General features: G+C 47.0%; 1 protein-coding gene across 1 annotated transcript; it reads right to left on the bottom strand.

The window, feature by feature from the left end:
• Positions 1-293: 293 nt before the first annotated feature.
• On the bottom strand, positions 294-1,661 carry LOC139274599 (fibroin heavy chain-like). Its single transcript, XM_070891278.1, has one exon. The coding sequence runs from the start codon at positions 1,659-1,661 to the stop codon at positions 294-296; it is 1,368 nt and encodes a 455-aa protein (XP_070747379.1).
• Between the last annotated feature and the right edge of the window lie 20,279 nt (positions 1,662-21,940).

Raw genomic sequence — 21,940 nt, 5'->3', positions numbered from 1 at the left:
CCCCATCACTGCTCCAATCCCCATCACTGCTCCAATCCCCATCCCAACTCCAATCTCCATCCCTGCTCCAATCTCCATCACTGCTCCAATCTCCATCCCTGCTCCAATCCCCATCACTGCTCCAATCCCCATCACTGCTCCAATCTCCATCCCTGCTCCAATCTCCATCCCTGCTCCAATCTCTATCCCTGCTCCAATCCCCATCACTGCTCCAATCCCCATCACTGCTCCAATCCGGATCACTGCTCCAATCTCCACCCCTACTCCAATCCCCATCACTGCTCCAATCTCCATCACTGCTCCAATCCCCACCACTGCTCCAACCCCATCACTGCTCCAATCCCCATCACTGCTCGAATCCCCATCACTGCTCCAATCTCCACCCCTACTCCAATCCCCATCACTGCTCCGATCCCCATCACTGCTCCAATCTCCATCCCTGCTCCAATCTCCATCCCTGCTCCAATCTCTATCCCTGGTCCAATCCCCATCACTGCTCCAATCGCCATCACTGCTCCAATCCCCATCATTGCTCCAATCTCCATCCCTGCTCCAATCCCCATCACTGCTCCAATCCCCATCACTGCTCCAATCCCCATCACTGCTCCAATCCCTATCACTGCTCCAATCCCCATCACTGCTCCAATCTCCATCCCTGCTCCAATCCCCATCCCTACTCCAATCTCCATCCCTGCTCCAATCTCCATCCCTGCTCCAATCCCCATCACTGCTCCAATCCCCATCACTGCTCTAATCTCCATCCCTGCTCCAATCTCCATCCCTGCTCCAATCTCTATCCCTGCTCCAATCCCCATCACTGCTCCAATCGCCATCACTGCTCCAATCCCCATCATTGCTCCAATCTCCATCCCTGCTCCAATCCCCATCACTGCTCCAATCCCCATCACTGCTCCAATCCCTATCACTGCTCCAATCCCCATCACTGCTCCAATCTCCATCCCTGCTCCAATCCCCATCCCTACTCCAATCTCCATCCCTGCTCCAATCTCCATCCCTGCTCCAATCCCCATCACTGCTCCAATCCCCATCACTGCTCCAATCTCCATCCCTGCTCCAATCTCCATCCCTGCTCCAATCTCTATCCCTGCTCCAATCCCCATCACTGCTCCAATCCCCATCACTGCTCCAATCCGGATCACTGCTCCAATCTCCACCCCTACTCCAATCCCCATCACTGCTCCAATCCCCATCACTGCTCCAATCTCCATCACTGCTCCAATCCCCATCACTGCTCCAATCCCCATCACTGCTCCAATCTCCATCATTGCTCCAATCTCTATCCCTACTCCAATCTCCATCACTGCTCCAATCTCCATCTCTACTCCAATCTCCACCCTTACTCCGATCCCCATCACTGCTCCAATCCCCATCACTGCTCCAATCCCCATCACTGCTCCAATCTCCACCCCTACTCCAATCCCCATCACTGCTCCAATCTCCATCAATGCTCCAATCTCCATTCTTACTCCAATCCCCATCACTGCTCCAATCGCCATCGCTGTTCCAATCTCCATCCCAACTCCAATCCCCATCACTGCTCCAATCTCCATCCTTGCTCCAATCTCCATTCCTACTCCAATCCCCATCACTGCTCCAATCTCCATCACTGCTCCAATCTCCATCATTGCTCCAATCTCCATCCTGACTCCAATCTCTATTCCTACTCCAATCCCCATCCCTGCTCCAATCCCCATCACTGCTAAAATCTCCATCCCAACTCCAATCCCCATCACTGTTCCAATCCCCATCCCTGCTCCAATCTCCATCCCTACTCCAATCCCCATCCCTGCTCCAATCTCCATCCCTACTCCAATCCCCATCACTGCTCCAATCTCCATTCCTGCTCCAATTCCCATCACTGCTCCAAATTCCATCCCCAGACACTGCTCCTGGCTCAGGCTAAGGTAAGAGAATTGCTCTTGGAAAGACCTTAGGTGAGTAAAGTCTGCTAGAGCCTTCCCCCCACTCCACCTCCTCCCTCTGTGAGCAGCTTGTCCTCTTCTTCGCTGCCTCTGCTCCATCTCCCTGTCATGCTACAGGCCAAGGGTGGATGGCATCTATAGCACCCATGGCTGGGAGCAGATGGACTGACCAGAACCCTTGATGTCAGAAGCAACGCCTTCTCCTCTTGCAGCATCACTCCCTTTCACCTTGCCAACTTTAAACAACTCTAGAAAGCTCCAAATACTTCCACAAACTTACACAGAGCCAGTAGATATTAAGCAGCAACTAACCTTTGAGTGGTTGCTGGTCCCTTTAAATATTGCTGGTAGGAGGTCCGTCTGTTGCTGAACGCATGTTCTATTGTCGCACTCTCCCAGTGCCTATGCTAATGCCTTAACAAGATGGTGTCCGGTGCGGCACGCATCAGAAGTGTTCGTGTGCTGCGCGGACGCCATTTTTGTCACAAAACAGCATCTGCAGCGCCAAAAAATCGAGTGCTATGGAATCGAATTTTTCCCCTCATGGGGCCTCCTCAATCTGTAATACTGGAATAATCTATCAATAGGGACGCTATTCAGCTGTTTATTTTATAGACCTCTATCAGATGGCCTCTAAGTCTACACTGCTCTAAAGTAAATAGACAAAGGGCTGGACTTTCAGTTGTCTAGTGTCTCAGTTAGCGGCCAGAAGGGGCATTAATGCGAGCGTAATCGCGTACCGACTAGATGTGCAGCTTTTAACGCCCCAATGGAAAAAATCATTTGAGGTTCACTGGGGGCACAGATGCTAGCGCCTGGTTGCTGACTATTAGTCCGATCATGATGCAACGCCCGCCCTGGGCCCCACTCGTTAAATTAGGTGCAGCCGCCTCATTTAGCGACTGCCACTAATTATGTCTGAAAAATCAATCGGTACAGGCTTCCAGAGTCGTTAACTGGCGGCACTCAAAGGGATGAGGAAGTGCTTCTCTCAGAGGTCACAGTCAATGCAATGTTTACATGGAGCATGGTGCGTGAGCCTCCATGTTTGCAGTGGCAGACAAACAACAGCTCAGCTTGAGAAAAAGTCATTTTGAGAACTTTAATGGGTGTATTACTATGCTGCCAGCATCGCTTTCTACATGCTCCAGCAAGGTGGCATCAAGGGAGAAGGGCTGTTGGCCATGTCGGCGGCGAAGCAGGAGAGCCCTTAGATGTCAGGGCAGGAGGATCCCCCAGGGATCCCCCAGGGCAACGCTCAGACCTGAACCTGTCCGAGGAGCATTGTGTCAGAAGGCTGTGCTTCCGAAAGGAGGTCGTCACTGAGATATGCCATCTCCTGCAGGAAGAGCTACAGCTTCACATCGGCACCAGGAATGCGCTGCCCATCGCAGTGAAGGTCACGGTGGCACTTATCTTCAATGCCTCCGGCCCCTTCCTGGCTGCATCAGGGTACATATGCAGCATCTCACAATTTGCAGCACATTGCTGCATCCACAACATCACACGGGCCCTCTACACATGCAGAATGGACTTCATTACATTCCCGATGACCAGGGAGAAACAGGATGAGCATGCATGTGGGTTTGTTAGGATAGCGGGCTTCCCGAGTGCGCAAGGAGCAATTGACTGCATGCACGTGGCCTTGCGAGCACTATTCCAGAATGCAGACGTCTTCAGAAACAGAAAGGAATACCACTCCCTAAATGTACAGCTGGTGTGCACGAAGCGCATCCTCTCAGTCAATGCTCGCTATCCTGGAAGCGCACATGATGCGTTTATCCTCCGGGAAAGCGCTGTGCCTTGACTGTTACAGCCAGCACAGGGAGGCCGAGGCTGGCTGGTCGAGGACAAGGGATATGCTCTGGCCACCTGGCTAATGACCCCCATCCACAACCCCGCCATAGAGCCGGAGGAACGCTACAATGAGAGCCATGCCGCCACCCGCAACATCATAGAGCAGGCAATTGGGGCTGCTGAAGCAGCAATTCCGATACTTGGATTGCTCTGGAGGCAGCCTTCAATACTCATTATTCATTGTGGTGTGCTGCATGCTGCACAGCTTGGCCATCATGAGGGCCCAGGCCTTGCCAGAGGGGATTGCAGGCCCACCTCAGGAGGAGGAGGGGGTGGAACAGGAGCCTGCGATGCCCCGAATGTCCAGCAAGATGACGGGGACGAGCAATAGCCACGGAGGAGGCAGCCTGCCAATGTTGGCAGCACTAAGGCTATTCGGCGGTGCCTCATAAGGCATCGGTTTGCTTAAATGGAGAGAGCTGAGGGATGCAGCAAATAATGACCACACATTGTGCCACAATAATGCCACATCTCCATCACAAGTGCACAGTTCACCAGAGGCTGAAGGAGGTGGTCAAAGTGACATTTTATTTTTCAAACATCCCTCATACAACCCCAAAAATCCCAGACCCGCAAATAAAACAAAAAGGAGCACCCGCCCCTTCAAAGTACACAAAAGATGATGATACTTCATACATATCTACACAGGTCCCATGGGGACACATTTGCTCTGGAATTTCACACCCCTCTGCCTCGCCCCCCCCTCCCATGCCTACAGCTCCTCCTCAATGTGGCTACAATGCCTGCAGTGATGTGGAGTATAACAAAGACACTCAACACAGGCCTGTTGTGGAGAAAAGAATTGTTTAATTGCTTGATCATGGGAGACACGGCTACACCAGTTCCTCAACTAGGTGTGTTACTAACCATTCTCGTCAAACACTTTAGGAGCTGCTTCTTTTATACAGAATTCTTTGCAAAGTCATCATTTACATTATCTTTGGTCAGTCTTTCTACTGCGTGACAATTTTTTTGCTTTATTACAAGATTGTTTAATTTTAACTTTGTTGATTGTTCCAGTATGAACAGACGCATCCTGCATCCTGCCAATAATAGGAACTTATTTCTTAGGCCTAAGACCCGAGTTCTGAACAACAGGAACTTACACCATTGTCCTACAGTTGCACCTGCTAATTTTGCCACATCAGCAAATTGTGTTTTTGCCTTCCTAATCTAAAACATGTTTAACTCTTTAATTTCCCCTTCAATCCCCCTCCTTTATGGTTATTCTATTAACCCACCGTGACCAATCTTTTTACCTTACTAGACTCGTGTGTCTCCCGCCCCGATTTTGTTGATCAGGCGATAGGATTGTGACACTCATGACTCATATCAGGTGTTCATGTTGGTTTGGTTCATTTCCCGTAACTTACTTTCAGCAAAGGGTTCCTTTCGTATTTCTGAGCGGCTTGTACCAGCGCTTTCATCCTTTTCCTCCTACATCTAAAGCACCATTCAAACAGTAACATAAGTACAATCAACATGTGCACTATCACTAATACATGTGATATAATACTTATCCAAGGGTGTACATGAACATTAAGTCCAAAATTCCATTGGCCAACACTTTCTTTGTGTCCTTTTGCAGCTTAACAATCTTTTTCATCAGGACGATGTATTTTGTCGTTGCTCACGGACTCTCTTCTCCAACGCTATTTGTTCCTCACTTATTTTGGGAATGGGTTTTCCCTGAGGCTCTTTGAAGCCCTTGTACCCCACCTTTATAGTGTCTACCATCATTCCATTGACAGTTTCTTCTTTTAATTCTGGGTATATAATATGTCCCTGAATATTAACCTCTTCTCTGGTCATAAAGCAAAAGTTGGTGTTAGTGATAGGGCAGTGTGTTACTCCTCCCACAGTCATGTTAATGGCTGTGGTGCTTACACACCATTGCCCGTTACTTCATGGTGCTGCTGTTGTCTCGAAATCCAGCATCAGCGGGGTTATGCTCAGGACGCATCCTTCTGTGCTGCTGTATCCACAGTCATCTTGATCAAATTTGGTATGTTCTTGGCACAAAACAACCTGGTTATTCTTATAACAATCTTTAATGCACATATCCTTGGTATCATCTCCCTTCTTAATAATGTATTGGTGCAGTTTGTGGTATCTGACCCGTGTTTGGTTTCTTATTTCTCCTATATTGTCAACTTTATACCGGAGGTTTCCCTTGGTTACATCATATTGTGGTATTGACAGTACAAATCCGATTATATTCTGATGACCAGTTACACATTTAGTTTTAGGAACCCATGCATGGCTGTTTCACCTGATTTCACGTGCGTCTGTTTCCCTTTTTCTCAAGGTCCATTCCCTGAATACATCATTGGTTATCCAATCTGGGACCTCCCCATTTTGTAGCTGTTCTACTGTACTTATCATCCATGCTCCATACGCAGCGCATACAATGGCGTTTTGTCCGCTTTCGCTATTGTACTTTTGGTTCGCATTTATTAGGTGAATTGTCTTGGCATGATCCCTTAGTGTGTGGGCCACTTGTAACAATTCTCGATCAGCCCTATCTCCCAATTGGGCCTGCATCTTCTCATTATCATCTCCCCTCTCCAGCAACCCTCTTAGGGTTTGGGTGAGTGTGTCAACCTGCTCTTCTACCATCTGGAGATCTATAGTGTTTACTGTGGCTATGCCCGCCGCATATCCCATGCCCATCATTTCTAATATCCCTCTTTTTCGTCGAACCTTCCCTTTTAATGTAATAAACCTCAGGGTCTTAGACTTGAGTCCATCTAAGGCCTGCAGTGTCATATTTTTATACATGCTTATTATTTTTGACCCGCAGGAACTGGGGATCGTTCAATCGGTCAGATTTAGAAATATCGTGATTATCTTCTGGCATATTCCAAAGTGTATTTTTTCCTTCGTGTATTTCATTACTAACCCCCCTTTGGCCCCCTTTGTTATATGAGAGCACCTTGGAGTTCCCCCTCCTGTACAATTGTCACAACTTGTACTTCTCTCTGGGGCGGGTGATGGGCTACTAGTTTTCTTCCTTGTCCTTGTAGAATTATAAGGGCGCTGGTGATCACGTTAAAATACATTCTGTTGATAAAACACATCCTAGATATTCCAGGCTTTTAGTTAGATTCTTACCATTTCTACTTCTACCAGATTGTTTGCACTGTTTCTCCAGGCATGTGACCTTTCCCAGGTCCATTTTATTATGGCAACTACCCCTAGTATTAAAAATATTAATCCTAGACCCCCGAAAAGTCCATCTATCAATGCATCCCTCCACTCCTTATATTCTTTCAGTTGGGACCAATGTTTCTTTTGGCCCCCAGTTTTCATATTTACGCATGCACACGTGTCTCCGCTAATCAGTACCTCACAGAGTTTGCTCTGTCGAGGGCCAAATCCAGATTTTTCTGGTAATACCCTAAGCATTACCCTTGCTCCCACTTCGGGTACTACTGCCAGTGGTCTTGTTCCTTTATCCTCATCTTCCTCTTCCTGCTTATCTCGCACTTCCTGTGGCAAACCTTTCAACTGGCTACTCAGTTTCATCACATACTTCCTAATTCTATCGCGTAAAGGTCCTAACTCTACTCCTCCTGTAACTAAACCCTCAGGGAGTTTCATTGCTCGTCCAGTCATTAGTTTGTAAGGAGTGAGTCCTGTTGTACGGTTCGGTGTAGCATGCAGTCTCATCAATATGATGGGCAGGAGTTCCGGCCCTGCCTGTCCGGTTCCCTGGATTGTTTTACTCAGGGAGGTTTTGAGGGTTCTATTCATTCTTTCTACCATTCCCGAACTCTGGGGAATGTGGAATTTCTGCTTAATATTCAGTATTTTACAAGTTTCCTTCATTACCTTTCCTGTGAAATGAGTCCCTTGACCTGAATCTATCTGAATGCGAATCCCCCCCAACTAGGAATTACCTCTTCCACTAGTATATGGGCTACTGTGGTTGCAGTGCAATTGTGGGTGGCGAATGTTTCCACCCACCTTGTAAACTGGCCAATAATCACCAAGCAGTAACTTCCTTCCCCTGGAGTTTATTAGGTGCCCAGTAAAATCAATCTGTATGTTTTCCCATGGTCCTCGTGGGTGGGGTTGGTGCGCCATCCTTATTTTTATGGCTTTTCCAGGATTATGTTGGGTGCACGTAACATAGTGCTGACAATGTTTAGCAACGTCATGCCCAATTCCCGGCCACCACCAATCCCGTGAGATATTGAATATCATGGCGTTACGCCCGGCATGGTTAATGCCGTGATCTAACTCCATGGCCATTTGCCGAATGCAGGAAGGGCCAACACCTTTCCGTCCTTTCTCCAAACTTATATCAGGTGATCCTCCTTTTCTCTCCCATTCTGCTCTTTCTTCCTCGTTCGTATCTGCGTGCAGTTTAACTATGTTTATGTCCTCCTTTGTGGTAATGCTACAGACTGACTCTGTTTTTATGTCTGCAGATGTGGCCGCTTTTCGAGCGGCATTGTCCGCAGCCTCATTTCCATGCTGTATTTCGTCCATTACTCGTTGTTGGGCCTTTACCTTTATCGCTGCTGCCTTAGCTGGTTTGCTGGCTACTTCTAATCATAATTTTATACGTTCATCGTGTTTGATGGCCTCACTGCCAGAGGTAACAAATCCTCTCCTTCCCCATGCTACCATATAGTCATGTACTACCCCAAAGGCATATCTACTGTCAGTATATATATTCACTGTCTTTCCCTCTGCCAGTAATAAGGCTTCCGTCAGTACTGTTAATTCTGCTACTTGGGCATCACTACCTCGAGATGCTGGTTTAATACCACCCATCTCGAATGTGCGTGTCCGTCGACGTACCGTCGGGCTCCGTCCACATACAATGTGAAGTCAGGGTTTTCGAGAGCTATCTCATTTACATTCCCTGGGGAATCTTCCCATTCTAATGCGTTACACTCGTGGGCTCCCCCCTAGTGAGGATTTCCCCGGTGTCTCTGACTATCTTTACTGATTTATCGTGAGGCGGTCAAACGGCTTCCCACTTCGCTCGGTGGACATTGGAGGTGTCCCGGAGCTTTTCAGTATTCAACATTTCTACCACAGTGTGTTTGGTGTGTAGGACAATTTCACCTGTCAGCATGACAGGTTCGCTGATCTTGACTGCCCATTGGCGCAGTCTAGTGCAGCCACGCATCTGGACAAGCCCGCGGCTACTGGTAATTGTTGGGTTGAATAGTAAGCTATGGGTCTCATTCTGTCCCCGTGCATTTCTGTCTCTCTTCAGAGAAAATGACATTTTTAGATTGTTTCCAAACTTTTAGTATTTTTTTCCCCCTAAACTGTTCAGTATTATTTATTTTACAAAGGTTTCCAAACCCAAGATTTTCCAATACAACCAACATGTTTATCAAGAAGAATATCTCAAAATCCCAATTCAAATACTGGACTGCAAATCTTTTTATTTAAATCTCTTTTACTAAACTAGATGCTTTCACATCATTTAAAGTAAGATTCTACACCAAGAAAACGAGGAGGGAGCTTCCCCCAGCCTGTAGCCTCAAGAAACCCACGCAGGCTTTTTTTAAAAAGACATTACACTTTCCCTTCTCCTTTCTTTTTCTCGCTCACAGACTAAATTTATTATCTTTCAACCCAATGTATTGAATGATTACGTGTTTTTTTTAAACAAGTAATTGGGCATCTCGGCCTGCAATAACCAAATTGAAAAGACAACACTTTGTTTACGATTCTAATTGAGACCAGACATTTTTAATTGAAGTTTTATCTTTTGTTAAACAAACCCATCCTTTGTGCATTTCCTAGCTCTGTAACTGATCATCAAAATAAATCCAAATCTGTGTTTCTAACTTAAAGAGTCATTCAATTCTAGGTACACAATTCAACTTCTTCACATTTCTTAAACTTCCCACATCTAGGACAACACTACAAAGGTTAAAAAAATTTCAGCTCGCTGCCCAGAAAAGTAGGTGGAGCTAAAACAAAGATACAGATGCACTAATTCTCTTTTAAAAGAACGGCTTTCAGACAACTGGAAAATTCATTAACTCCCACCACAAATATTGTACATTCAAGAAAACTTCCACGCAACCACTTTCATTTAACAAAGCTTATGTTTCTCTTCCTCGGCGCAAAAGCTGAAGCTACTCAGTCGGTGCTATATTCTTCTTAGATCTACCCACTCTATCTCCTACTCTTAATTTGTGCAATTTCTCTAATTGAGACCTGGCCATGGCCTTATATTGCAAATATTGACTGACCACCATCAAACATGCTTTGGCCGTCTTTTTATTTGCCTTTCTCCCACCATAATTTTTGTTTTGCAGGGTCTTCTTTGGAATCCCATTTAACATAGTAACTATTAATTTTTTATGGTCGTCGGCAAAATACTTACTCAGCGAACCTTCTGGCCCCTAATCTAGCATATCTTTTCACATATTCTATTTTTGGTACGTCTACCCCTCTATCGGTTCATTGTCCCCTTTAACTCAAACCGAGGGTGTGCAATTACAAACCTACAAAGCCGATCCTACGTTGATAATTACTATTCTGACCTCTTAGCTAACCTCAAGTCTTTTACACCATTACAGACCTTTCTCACAAGTTCGGACACAACAGGCGACTGACACGTTTCGCGGCAGATTACATCGGATTTATGAGTGGTATTTAAAATATACTCACTCGTAATGATCTGAAAACGTCCGTCTGTCTTTTGCCCTGGTGCGTCCTGCCAGACTACGCCATTTGATGTGGAATTTGACAAAGACACTCAACACAGGCCTGTTGTGGAGAAAAGAATTGTTTACATAGAAACATAGAAAATAGGTGCAGGAGTAGGCCATTTGGCCCTTTGAGCCTGCACGACCATTCAATAGATCATGGCTGATCATTCCCACAGTACCCCTTTCCTGCTTTCTCTCCATACCCCTTGATCCCCTTAGCCGTAAGGGCCATATCTAACTCCCTCTTGAATATATCCAATGAACTGGCATCAACAACTCTTTGTGGTAGGGAATCCCACAGATTAACAACTCTCTGAGTGAAGAAGTTTCTCCTCATCTCAGTCCTAAATGGCCTACCCCTTATCCTAAGACTATGTCCCCTGGTTCTGGACTTCCCCAACATCGAGAACAATCCATCCGCAATCTAACCTGTCCCGTCCCGTCAGAATCTTATATGTTTCTATGAGATCCCCTCTCATCCTTCTAAACTCCAATGTATAAAGGCTCAGTTGATCCAATCTCTCCTCATATGTCAGTCCTGCCATCCCGGGAATCAGTCTGGTGAACCTTCGCTGCACTCCCTCAATAGCAAGAACGTCCTTCCTCAGATTAGGAGACCAAAACTGAACACAATATTTCAGGTGAGGCCTCACCAAGGCCCTGTACAACTGCAGTAAGACCTCCCTGCTACTATACTCAAATCCCCTAGCTATGAAGGCCAACATACCATTTGCCTTCTTCACCGCCTGCTGTACCTGTATGCCAACTTTCAATGACTGATGAACCATGACACCCACGTCTTGTTGCACCTCCACTTTTCTTAATCTGCTGCCATTCAGATAATATTCTATCTTCGTGTTTTTGCCCCCAAAATGGATAACCTCACATTTATCCACATTATACTGCATCAGCCATGCATTTGCCCACTCACCTAACCTGTCCAAGTCACCCTGCAGCCTCCTAGCATCCCCCTCACAGCTCACACCACCACCCAGTTTAGTGTCATCTGCAAACTTGGAGATATTACACTCAATTCCTTCATCCAAATCATTGATGTATATTGTAAAGAGGTGGGGTCCCAGCACTGAGCCCTGTGGCACCCCACTAGTCACTGCCTGCCATTCTGAAAAGGACCCATTTATCCCGACTCTCTGCTTCCTCTCTGCCAACCAGTTCTCTATCCACGTCAGTATATTACACCCAATATCATGTGCTTTGATATTGCACACCAATCTCTTGTATAGGACCTTGTCAAAAGCCTTTTGAAAGTCCAAATACACCACATCCACTGGTTCTTCCTTGTCCACTCTACTAGTTACATCCTCAAAAAATTCCAGAAGATTTGTCAAGCATGATTTCTCCTTCATAAATCCATGCTGACTTGGACCGATCCTGTCTCTGCTTTCCAAATGTGCTGCTATTTCGTCTTGAATAATTGATTCCAACATTTTCCCCACGACTGATGTCAGGCTAACCGGTCGATAATTACCCGCCTTCTCTCTCCCTCCCTTTTTAAAAAGTGGTGTTACATTAGCTACCCTCCAGTCCATAGGAACTGATCCAGAGTCGATAGACTGTTGGAAAATGATCACCAATGCATCCACTATTTCTAGGGCCACTTCCTTAAGTACTCTGGGATGCAGACTATCAGGCCCCAGGGATTTATCGGCATTCAATCCCATCAATTTCCCTAACACAATTTCCCGCCTAATAAGGATATTCTTCAGTTCCTCCTTCTCACTAGACCCTCGATCCCCAGTACTTCCAAAAGGTTATTTGTGTCTTCCTTAATGAAGACAGAACCAAAATATTTGTTCAATTGGTCTGCCATTTCTTTGTTCCCCATTAGAAATTCACTTGAATCCGACTGCAAGGGACCTATGTTTCTCTTCACTAATCTTTTTCTCTTCACATATCTAAAGAAGCTTTTGCAGTCAGTTTTTAAGTTCCTGGCAAGCTTCTTCTCGTACTCTATTTTCCCCTATCTTAATTAAACGCTTTGTCCTCCTTTGCTGAATTCTAAATTTCTCCCAGTCCTCAGGTTTGTTGTTTTTTCTGGCTAATTTATATGCCTCTTCCTTGGATTTAACACAAACCTTAATTTCCCTTTTTAGCCACGGTTGAGCCACCTTCCCCATTTTATTTTTACTCTAGACAGGGATGTACAATTGTTGAAGTTCATCCATGTGATCTTTAAATGTTTGCCATTGCCTATCCACCGTCAACCCTTTAAGTATCATTTGCCAGTCTATTCTAGCCAATTCATGCCTCAAACCATCGAAGTTACCTTTCCATAAGGTCAGGACCCTAGTTTCCGAATTAACTGTGTCACTCTCCATCTTAATAAAGAATTCTACCATATTATGGTCACTCATCCCCAAGGGGCCTCGCACAACAAGATTGCTAATTAGTCCTTTCTTATTACACATCACCCAGTCTAGGATGGCCAGCTCCCTAGTTGGTTCCTCGACATATTGGTGTAGAAAACCATCCCTAATACACTCCAGGAAATCCCATCCACCGCATTGCTACCAGTTTGGTTAGCCCAATCAATATGTAGATTAAAGTCACCCATGATAACTGCTGTACCTTTATTGCATGCATCCCTAATTTCTTGTTGAGTCTGTCCCCAACCTTACTACTACTGTTTGGTGGTCTGTACACAATTCCCATTCGCATTTTCTGCCCTTTGGTATTCCGTAGCTCCACCCATATCGATTCCCATCATCCAAGCTAATGTCCTTCCTGACTATTGCATTAATTTCCTCTTTAACCAGCAATGCCACCCCGCCTCCTTTCCTTTCTGTCTAACATAGAAACATAGAAAATAGGTGCAGGAGTAGGCCATTCGGCCCCTTGAGCCTGCACCACCATTCAATGAGTTCATGGCTGAACATGCAAAGTCAGTACCCCATTCCTGCTTTCTCGCCATACCCCTTGATCCCCCGAGTAGTAAGGACTGCATCTAACTGCTTTTTGAATATATTTAGTGAATTGGCCTCAACAACTTTCTGTGGTAGAGAATTCCACAGGTTCACCACTCTCTGGGTGAAGAAGTTTCTCCTCACCTCGGTCCTAAATGGCTTACCCCTTATCCTTAGACTGTGACCCCTGGTTCTGGACTTCCCCAACATTGGGAACATTCTTCCTGCATCTAACCTGTCTAAACCCATCAGAAGTTTAAACGTTTCTATGAGATCCCTTCTCATTCTTCTGAACTCCAGTGAATACAAGCCCAGTCGATCCAGTCTTTCTTTATATATCAGTCCTGCCATCCCGGGAATCAGTCTGGTGAACCTTCGCTGCACTCCCTCAATAGCAAGAATGCCCTTCCTCAAGATAGGAGACCAAAACTGAACACAATACTCCAGGTGTGGCCTCACCAAGGCCCTGTACAACTGTCGTAACACCTCCCTGCCCCTATACTCAAATCCCCTTGCTATGAAGGCCAACATGCCATTTGCTTTCTTAATCGCCTGCTGTACCTGCATGCCAACCTTCAATGACTGATGTACCATGACACCCAGGTCTCGTTGCACCTCTCCTTTTCCTAATCTGTCACCATTCAGATAATAGTCTGTCTCTCTGTTTTTACCACCAGAGTGGATAACCTCACATTTATCCACATTATACTTCATCTGCCATGCATTTGCCCACTCACCTAACCTATCCAAGTCACTCTGCAGCCTCATAGCATTCTCCTCGCAGCTCACACTGCCACCCAACTTGGTGTCATCCGCAAATTTGGAGATACTACATTTAATCCCCTCGTCTAAATCATTAATGTACAATGTAAACAACTGGGGCCCCAGCACAGAACCTTGCGGTACCCCATTAGTCTATCCTTCCTAAATGTTGAATACCCCTGGATGTTGAGTTTCCAGCCTTGGTCACCCTGGCGCCATGTCTCTGTGATGCCAATTACATCATACCCGTTAACTGCTATCTGCGCAGTTAATTCATCCATCTTATTCGGAATATTCCTCGCATTGAGGCACAGATCCTTCAGGCTTGTCTTTCTAAAACACTTTGCCCCTTTAGAATTTTGCTGTAATGTGGCCCTTTTTGCTTTTTGCCTTAGGTTGCTCTGCCCTCCATTTTACTTTTCTTCTTTCTATCTTTTGCTTCTGTCCCCATTCTACTTCCATCTGTCTCCCTGCATGGGTTCCCATCCCTATGCCATATTAGTTTAACTCCTCCCCAACAGCACTCGCAAACACTCCCCACAGGACATTGGTTCCGATCCTGCCCAGGTGCAGACCGTCCGATTTGTACTGGTCCCACCTCCCCCAGAACTGGTTCCAATGTCCAAGGAATTTGAATCCCTTTAGGGGACAACAGGTTACTGACCTGCTGTGGCACTTTCTGTTCCACATCCGGCTGTGAGGATGACAGCGAGGATAGCGGCAGACACTGCTTGCATTGCATCACTCTGAGAATACATAAGCGCAGCCTGCACTTGAAACACTACAGTCTGACAGTGCATGCCAGCAACCAGTGTCTGCTTGATATCACAAAGAACTTGCGTGGCTTTGGTCTGTGATGTCATGGCTGCTGCCACATCAACCATGGCACGCGCCATAACTTCTGTGACCCCACTGTCGCTCGTTGAGCCCGCTTAGCGATTTAGCTGGGCAAGGATGGGCTTAGTGGACTGCTGAGAGGCATGGGCAATGCTTGAGGGGCCTCCAGCACACTCACAGCAAGTGCAACCATGCTCTGCGGTACCCTCCCCAATGTACCCATAATCTCACAGTGCATCTGAATGGACTTCCTGGACATAGCCTCCAAATCCAGGTCCTCATCTGCCTGACTCTCAGCAGGACTCCTGGGCTGACTTACCATCTGGAGAGCTGGTCCCTGAGCTTTCCCTAATGCTGCGCATTGCTGCCGGCCATTGAGGCCAGGAGCGTCCGGATCTGGGAACCCCAGGAACGTGAGTTCCTCCACTGAGCTGATCTCCCCACTCGCTGGCACTGAGGACAGGTCCCGCTCTGTGGCTACACATGTCTCCACGTCCTCCTCATCCTCCCCATCGTGTGATGGCGGCAGCTGACAGGCAGGCTGCGGCTCACCTGGCTCAACATCTGTAAGCACAAAGCAACACAAGTGTGGGTAGCAGTTCAGGAGAGGGCAGGAAGGCAAGAAGGAGGATATTTTGGAACGATATGTTGTAAGGCATGTGGGCTCAAGGATCAGGGCTCTCACAGAAAATGGACATCTCATTCACAAATTGTCACTGTCGAGCGGGGGCTCTGCCTTTCTGGCTGCCAACGGCTCGACTGGTGCGCCCATGAGAATAGACACTCGCTCCTCGATGGCAGTGAGGTCCTGGAGGTCTGACTCCCCTCCTCTCGTCCTCTCCTGCTCTCGCCCGTTGTGGGTGAGTTTGGTCTGCTATGACCAAAACAAGAAGTTGTCAGTGAGTCTGTAGCTATTCATGTACCACATGTGTCTGCAGTAAGTGTCTCGCTACTAATGTTGTGACATGTGAATCTCTGCATCTCAGCCTGTGTGGTAGCACACAATGGATGTGTCAAAGTTGGGATTTGGGGACAAAGAGCTATGAGTAAGTATGTGGCTGTGGGCCTGTGATTCCATATGAAGAGTTAAAAAGTGTTGGTGGGTGTCCCCAGGCTGAGTCAGGAGCTAGAAGGGGAGAGATGCTTGGATGGGTGGGGCATGTCTGGTGAAGCGATAGAGAGCTGTTAGGGTGTCTCCAGCAATGAGGAACATGGCCTGGTACACATAGAGAAGGAATGGACGGTGTAAAACCTTTATATTGTGTAAGATAGTGAAGCTCACATGAACTCATTGCAAGGTTAATGTAAAGGGTACTCACCTTGATGAGCCTAGTGAGGTTGTTGAATTTTTTGCAACATTGTCACTGTCCTGGCCACCGTGTTGCGGGTAGAGGCACCTCCCTGTACAGCCTCCTGAACACCCTTGACGGTGGCCTTCGTCCCAGTCCAGGATGTTATGTCTGTAATGTACTTATGAATGACTCCACAAGGCAATGTGTTGTACTCAAACTGTAGTACCCTTGGTTCTTTATTTGTAACTCCAGAGTGAGGCACAAACATGGTGGGCAGCCTTTTATACTGGGCCCTGCACACCTATGCAGGTCACCATCAGGTCTCCCACCGCAGTGCCCTCTGGTGGACAGCCTCCTGCCACAGGGGCAGGAAACCCCGGTCTCTACCAGTTGCACCCTCTAGTGGTGCCAGCATAGTATATACACAGTGTAAACCTTATTGACAGTACATCAGGTAATAAGTCTCCATCTTACGCAACTATACAGTGACTATACAGAGAGTATATCTATAGTCTGCATATATAACACAACTCTCCCCCAAGGCCTTTGTGCCGATTAACTTTGCACTATGTGCTCTGGCTTAGCTCTCCCCAGACTTAAGTGCTAATAGCCCTTGCACCTTGACTGTGCTTTGGCTTGGCTCTCTCCCTGTTAACCCCCAAGTCCTTTTGCCACAACGTTGGGTAGTGGTTACCAGTTTGGATGGTTCGATGAAGTAGTGGAGGTTCCAGTGGGTTCTGGGTGTGATCCATGTATGTGTCCATGGCTACATACATCCATTTCCACACCCCGACATGCAGCAGGCCCATTACATTAACATACAGGATCAGACATAGTGCAAGTACAAAGAAAGGAAGTTACAGTTTGTATCGTGACACCATGGTTCAGTGACTTACATTCGTTACATTTTGCGGTTGTGTGCTAGGATTGGGTAGATTGCATTCATGGTTCAGTCATGGTCAGTACTGAGGTAGCAGTACAGGTATGCGAGGACGCAGGTTCCAGAGCAACCGGATGGGGTCCGAGTCGTCTGATAGCGGCGCTGCGCCCGCTGCTAGCGGGATGGGCTTGGTTCGCTCACCTAGCCAGGACTCAGGGCCTTTGCTGTTGCCTAGTGGTGGGCAGAGCCATAGATGTGTGTGGCCTCCCTGTCCTCCTTTGAGGGCTGCAGAATCTTCTGCCTGCTCTCTAACGGTGCTGTTCTAGGTCCCGTTTGGGGAACTCATTGGTTCTGACCTTTCGCTCCCGGACATGGCCGAGCTAGCGACTGGGTCTGGGGGCTACACTGTCTCCACCCGGGTGGTGGGCAACAGGGGCCGACTGCATGTATTGGCGCTGTTTTCGTTTCCAGGTCCGTGGTGAATAGTGCCATAGGGTGCGTGCAGCATGGGATAGTCCTGGGGCAGGGTATCAGGATCAGTGCCTTCACCCTCCTGAGGTCGCTGGCCTATAACTTGTGGGGATACCTGGGGCAGGGCTTCAGGATCAACACCTTTACCCTCCAGAATTCGCTCGCTTGCTACTTTTGGGGACACTCTATTCCCGACATCTCGCAACAACATTTGGTTCTTTACATTAGGAATAGTACCGACATCTCGCAAAATTTTGTTCACAATCTTAATGGGTTTGTTACATTGATTGCCATGCATACAATGTCTCTTTAAGTTCAGTCGGTTGCAGGTCTCCTTTAAGAGAACCCTGCTAGCTTTACCCCAATCAAATCCTTTGTTAGACACCACGTGTTGGTCCCTCAGCATTGCACCTCGTGATATGGCCGCGGCCATCTTTTTTTTCAGCCACGCTGCACCTCGCTGTATCAGGGACGCCATCTTGCCTCTGTCCTCGAGGTCGACTGCCTTGATCCTTCTCTCCCGCGATTCTGCCTCAAAAGCTGGAAGAATGCCTGTGAATTCAATCTTCCTCCCCAGGAGTCCTGCCACTGGAGCCGGGAAGGTACTTTTGGTCGTTCCGGTCGGATCATTGCCACGCAGTTGTGATGGATGGTCTGTGCATCAGGTGCTGCGCTGGTCTGTTCTCTGGTGCCTGGCCCAAGCGAAGGTGAGGTTCTGCTCTCCCTCTGAACATGGGGGACATCGATTGCTGGAGTAAAGAGGTCTTCCCATTACCACTGGATCTTCCCCATCCACCTTCTTCCGAGTAGCATTGGATCATCACCTGCAACAATCCACAGAGGTAACTTGTGCACCACGCCATTATGGATTACACTTACATCTGCACTACCAAGGACTGGGATCAGCTCCTTGGCATAGGTGCGCAACTTTTCCTGTTCTGGAACCAGCTTGGGTCGTTTTTCGTTCAATAGCCTCTCAAAGGCATCCTGGCTCATCACTGACTGGCTCGCTCCCATGTCCATTTCCATGAAGACTGGAACGCCGTTTATCTCAACTTCCATCTTCACTGGAGGACAATCGGTGGTGCAGGTATACACTCCATACACTTCTTCTTGGGGCTGAGCTGCCTCTCTGGCCAAATCATCATACTCCCCACTGGATTCAAAGTCATCTACCGACTCCTCTACTAGGCGGTGAGTCGTATTTCTTTTACACTTACGCTGGAGGTGGCCTTTCGTGTTACATGCTTTGCATACATACTCAGCAAACCGACACTGGTGAGCACTATAGTTTCCTCCACAACGCCAGCATGGTGCTACTCGATTAGCACCCCTCGGCGGACTCTGAGTTCTGGAACCCTGAGGTCTGTGCTCTCTGCCCTGGGCAGAGCCACGTTCTACAGTCTTGCCTGTGAAAGGCACCATTCTGTGTACAGTATAATTTGCTTGATAGTGCAGGTCGAGGTCACAAACGCCTGACTGATGCTGATGGCCTTCTGCAGGTTGTCTGTGGTGTCGGCAGATAATAGCTTGTGAAGGAGGCCCTTGTGGCCAATTCCCATAACGAAGATGTCTCGCAATGCTTCGTTGAGGTGCGTGCCAAAATCACACAGTGTCGCAAGTCTCCTGAGGTCGGCAGCATATTTTGCATTCTCCTGGCCCTCTGTGATGAGTGTAGAATCTATGCCTGGCCGTGAGGATGGTCTGTTTTGGTTTTAGTTGGTCGTGAATTAGTTTAGTCAGCTCATCGTATGTCTTATCCTTAGCCTTCATGTATGCCAGTAAGTCCCTGACGAGGCGGTAGACATTGGGCCCACAACTGGTCAGCAGTATAGCCTTGCGCTTCTCCGCCAATGTGTCCGACTCCCCTGCCAGGCCGTTTGCCACGAAATATTGCTCAAGTCTTTCTGTTATGGCATCCCAATCATCATCCTCTGCGAAGTCTTTTAGTGTGCCATGATTGCGTGAAAGTCCGTATTCTCGTCGCCAGTTGTTATGTCTGTAATGTACTTATGAATGACTCCACGAGGCAATGTGTTGTATTCAAACTGTAGTGACCTTGGTCCTTTATTTGTAACTCCAGAGTGAGGCACAAGCATAGTGGGCAGCCTTTTATACTGGGCCCTGCACACCTATGCAGGTGACCCTCAGGTCTCCCACCGCAGTGCCCTCTGGTGGACAGCCTCCTCTGCTCCTCCATTTCCCTGCTCCTCCATTTTCCCACTCTCAGGTCAGTGAGGAGATAGGGCTGTGCCTGCGCATACTTACCTTGCCATGCCTTTAAGACTCGGCTTCTCCTGGGATTGGAATCGGAGTTGGAGCATGCGCAACGATTCAGCAAAATTTAGCGCCAGCATTTTCGTGAGCGACCACCCCCCCCCAGGTCAGGTGTGTAACTGCTGATTTAGCACCCCCTTCAGCTCTTCTGACACATTTTTCAGTGGGAGGTGCAAACGTTTTCAAGGCGCTAAAATTACCGCTCTGCCTGGATTAACGCCACAAAAGAGGCGCAACCAAATTTCCACCCCACAGGTACTTAAGCCTAACTGAGTGACTGATGTTCTTTAAACTATGAATTATTTTCATAAGTCTCCTCTGGATCTTTTCCAAGAGTACTATAACACCCATTACGGGACCAAAACTGGGTACAGTACTCCAGTTGTGGACTGAACAATGACTTGTATGGTGCCAAAATCGTGTCCTTTGATTTTTACTGAATGGTTCTATTAAAACAACCCAATACCCTGTTAGCTTTAGCTCTACATTGGTCTTGAGCCTTCAATGATTTGTGCACAACACCTATATCTTTTTCCCTTTCAACCTCTTTTAGTATTGTTTCCTGCAAATGATACGTGTATTCTGTGTTGACCCGACCAACATGTATATCCAACATGTAACTCCATTTATCTATATTAAATGCAATTTTCCATTGTGTGGTCCACTGCCCCGACACACCTTAATCATTTTGCATTTGATTGCACTCATATACTCTCATAACCCTTGCACAAATTTTGATATCATCTACAAACATACTGACCATACTCCCAATACCACTGTTCGGGTCATTAATAAAGATAGTGAACAGTAGTGAGCTTAGAACCAATCCCTGGGGGACACCACTTGTGACCTGCCTCCAGTCTGAACCACAACCATTAGCTACAATATTTTGGCTGCGGAATTGGAAGCAATTCCTAATCCAGTGTATCAAATTCCTTCTGATACCACAAGATTCTATCCTGTGAAGCAACCTTGTGTGAAATACTTTATCTAAGGCTTATTGAAAGCCTTTAACAATGTATATCAGATTTCCCGTATCCACTGCCCTAATGACTTCCTCAAAGAACACTATCAAATTTGTACTGCACAACCAAATTTTCTGGAAGCTGTGCTCTGTATTTCTAATGACCCCTCCCCTCTTCCAATGATTATAAAAGGCCTCTCTTACAAACATTTCCAACACCTTCCCAATAATGGATGTCAGGTTGATAGACTGCAGATCCCGACAGAATTAGGGGACCTTGGATGATGTCATGCTGCCTGCTGCCTGCTGCCTCAATAAGGTACTCTTCAATGACCACCTTTGAAAAGTGCACCTCTCCATTAAGAGCTATAGGCTGCCTTTAAGTGGCAGCTGCCTGACCAGATTTTCTGCCTCCCATTTGACAATCTCCCGATAAGGAATGCGATTAGTACTGGGGTCTGTTGCATTGAATTGAGGCCGAATCATGAAAATTTATCGAGCCTCCCGCCAACGGCATTGGGCAGACTAGGTCTACGCACAGTCTACAGGTCCCATGTCTCGGCTCCCCGTGATCTCCCGAGCTCCTGAGCGAGAAACCAGGAGAAAATCCAGATGTAGAGTTTGTAGGTTGCACCCGTGTTTCACTCATGCCTGTGGCTTGGGTGCACCTCCCGGTTGTCAGATGTTCTTAGGGAAGGCATGGCAGTTTCTGGAGCCAAAATCTTTCCCACTCTCAGTCTCGAGAAAACTGCCGTGGCGTTATAGTGATTCTAATTGATTTTTCTTCCTCCTGACTTCCCTCTTGCTCCGCAGGTGAGTAACTTCTGTCATGAAGGAAAAATGGACATTAACTTGGGGTTTTGTAGGACACAATTTTCTGTTACCTCACTTCAAATGAAATTATGTTTTGTTAATGTAAGTATGATGGCTGGTTAATCTGAGAATGCAGATATTCATAATAAACTCTATGGCATAGAATTAGGTAGAGCAACAAACCATCAATTCTAATTCACAAAGTACAGTATCTAAGGCTCTATTTTT

Source organism: Pristiophorus japonicus, chromosome 10, assembly GCF_044704955.1.
Source record: "Pristiophorus japonicus isolate sPriJap1 chromosome 10, sPriJap1.hap1, whole genome shotgun sequence".
Lineage (NCBI taxonomy): Eukaryota > Metazoa > Chordata > Chondrichthyes > Pristiophoridae > Pristiophorus > Pristiophorus japonicus.
This window is presented reverse-complemented; position numbering and strand designations above follow the sequence as displayed.

Excerpts from the sequence above, each read along its gene's own strand:
- LOC139274599 (XM_070891278.1), bottom strand. The coding sequence starts at position 1,661 with ATGGAGATTGGAGCAATGATGGAGATTGGAGCAGTGATGGAGATTGGA.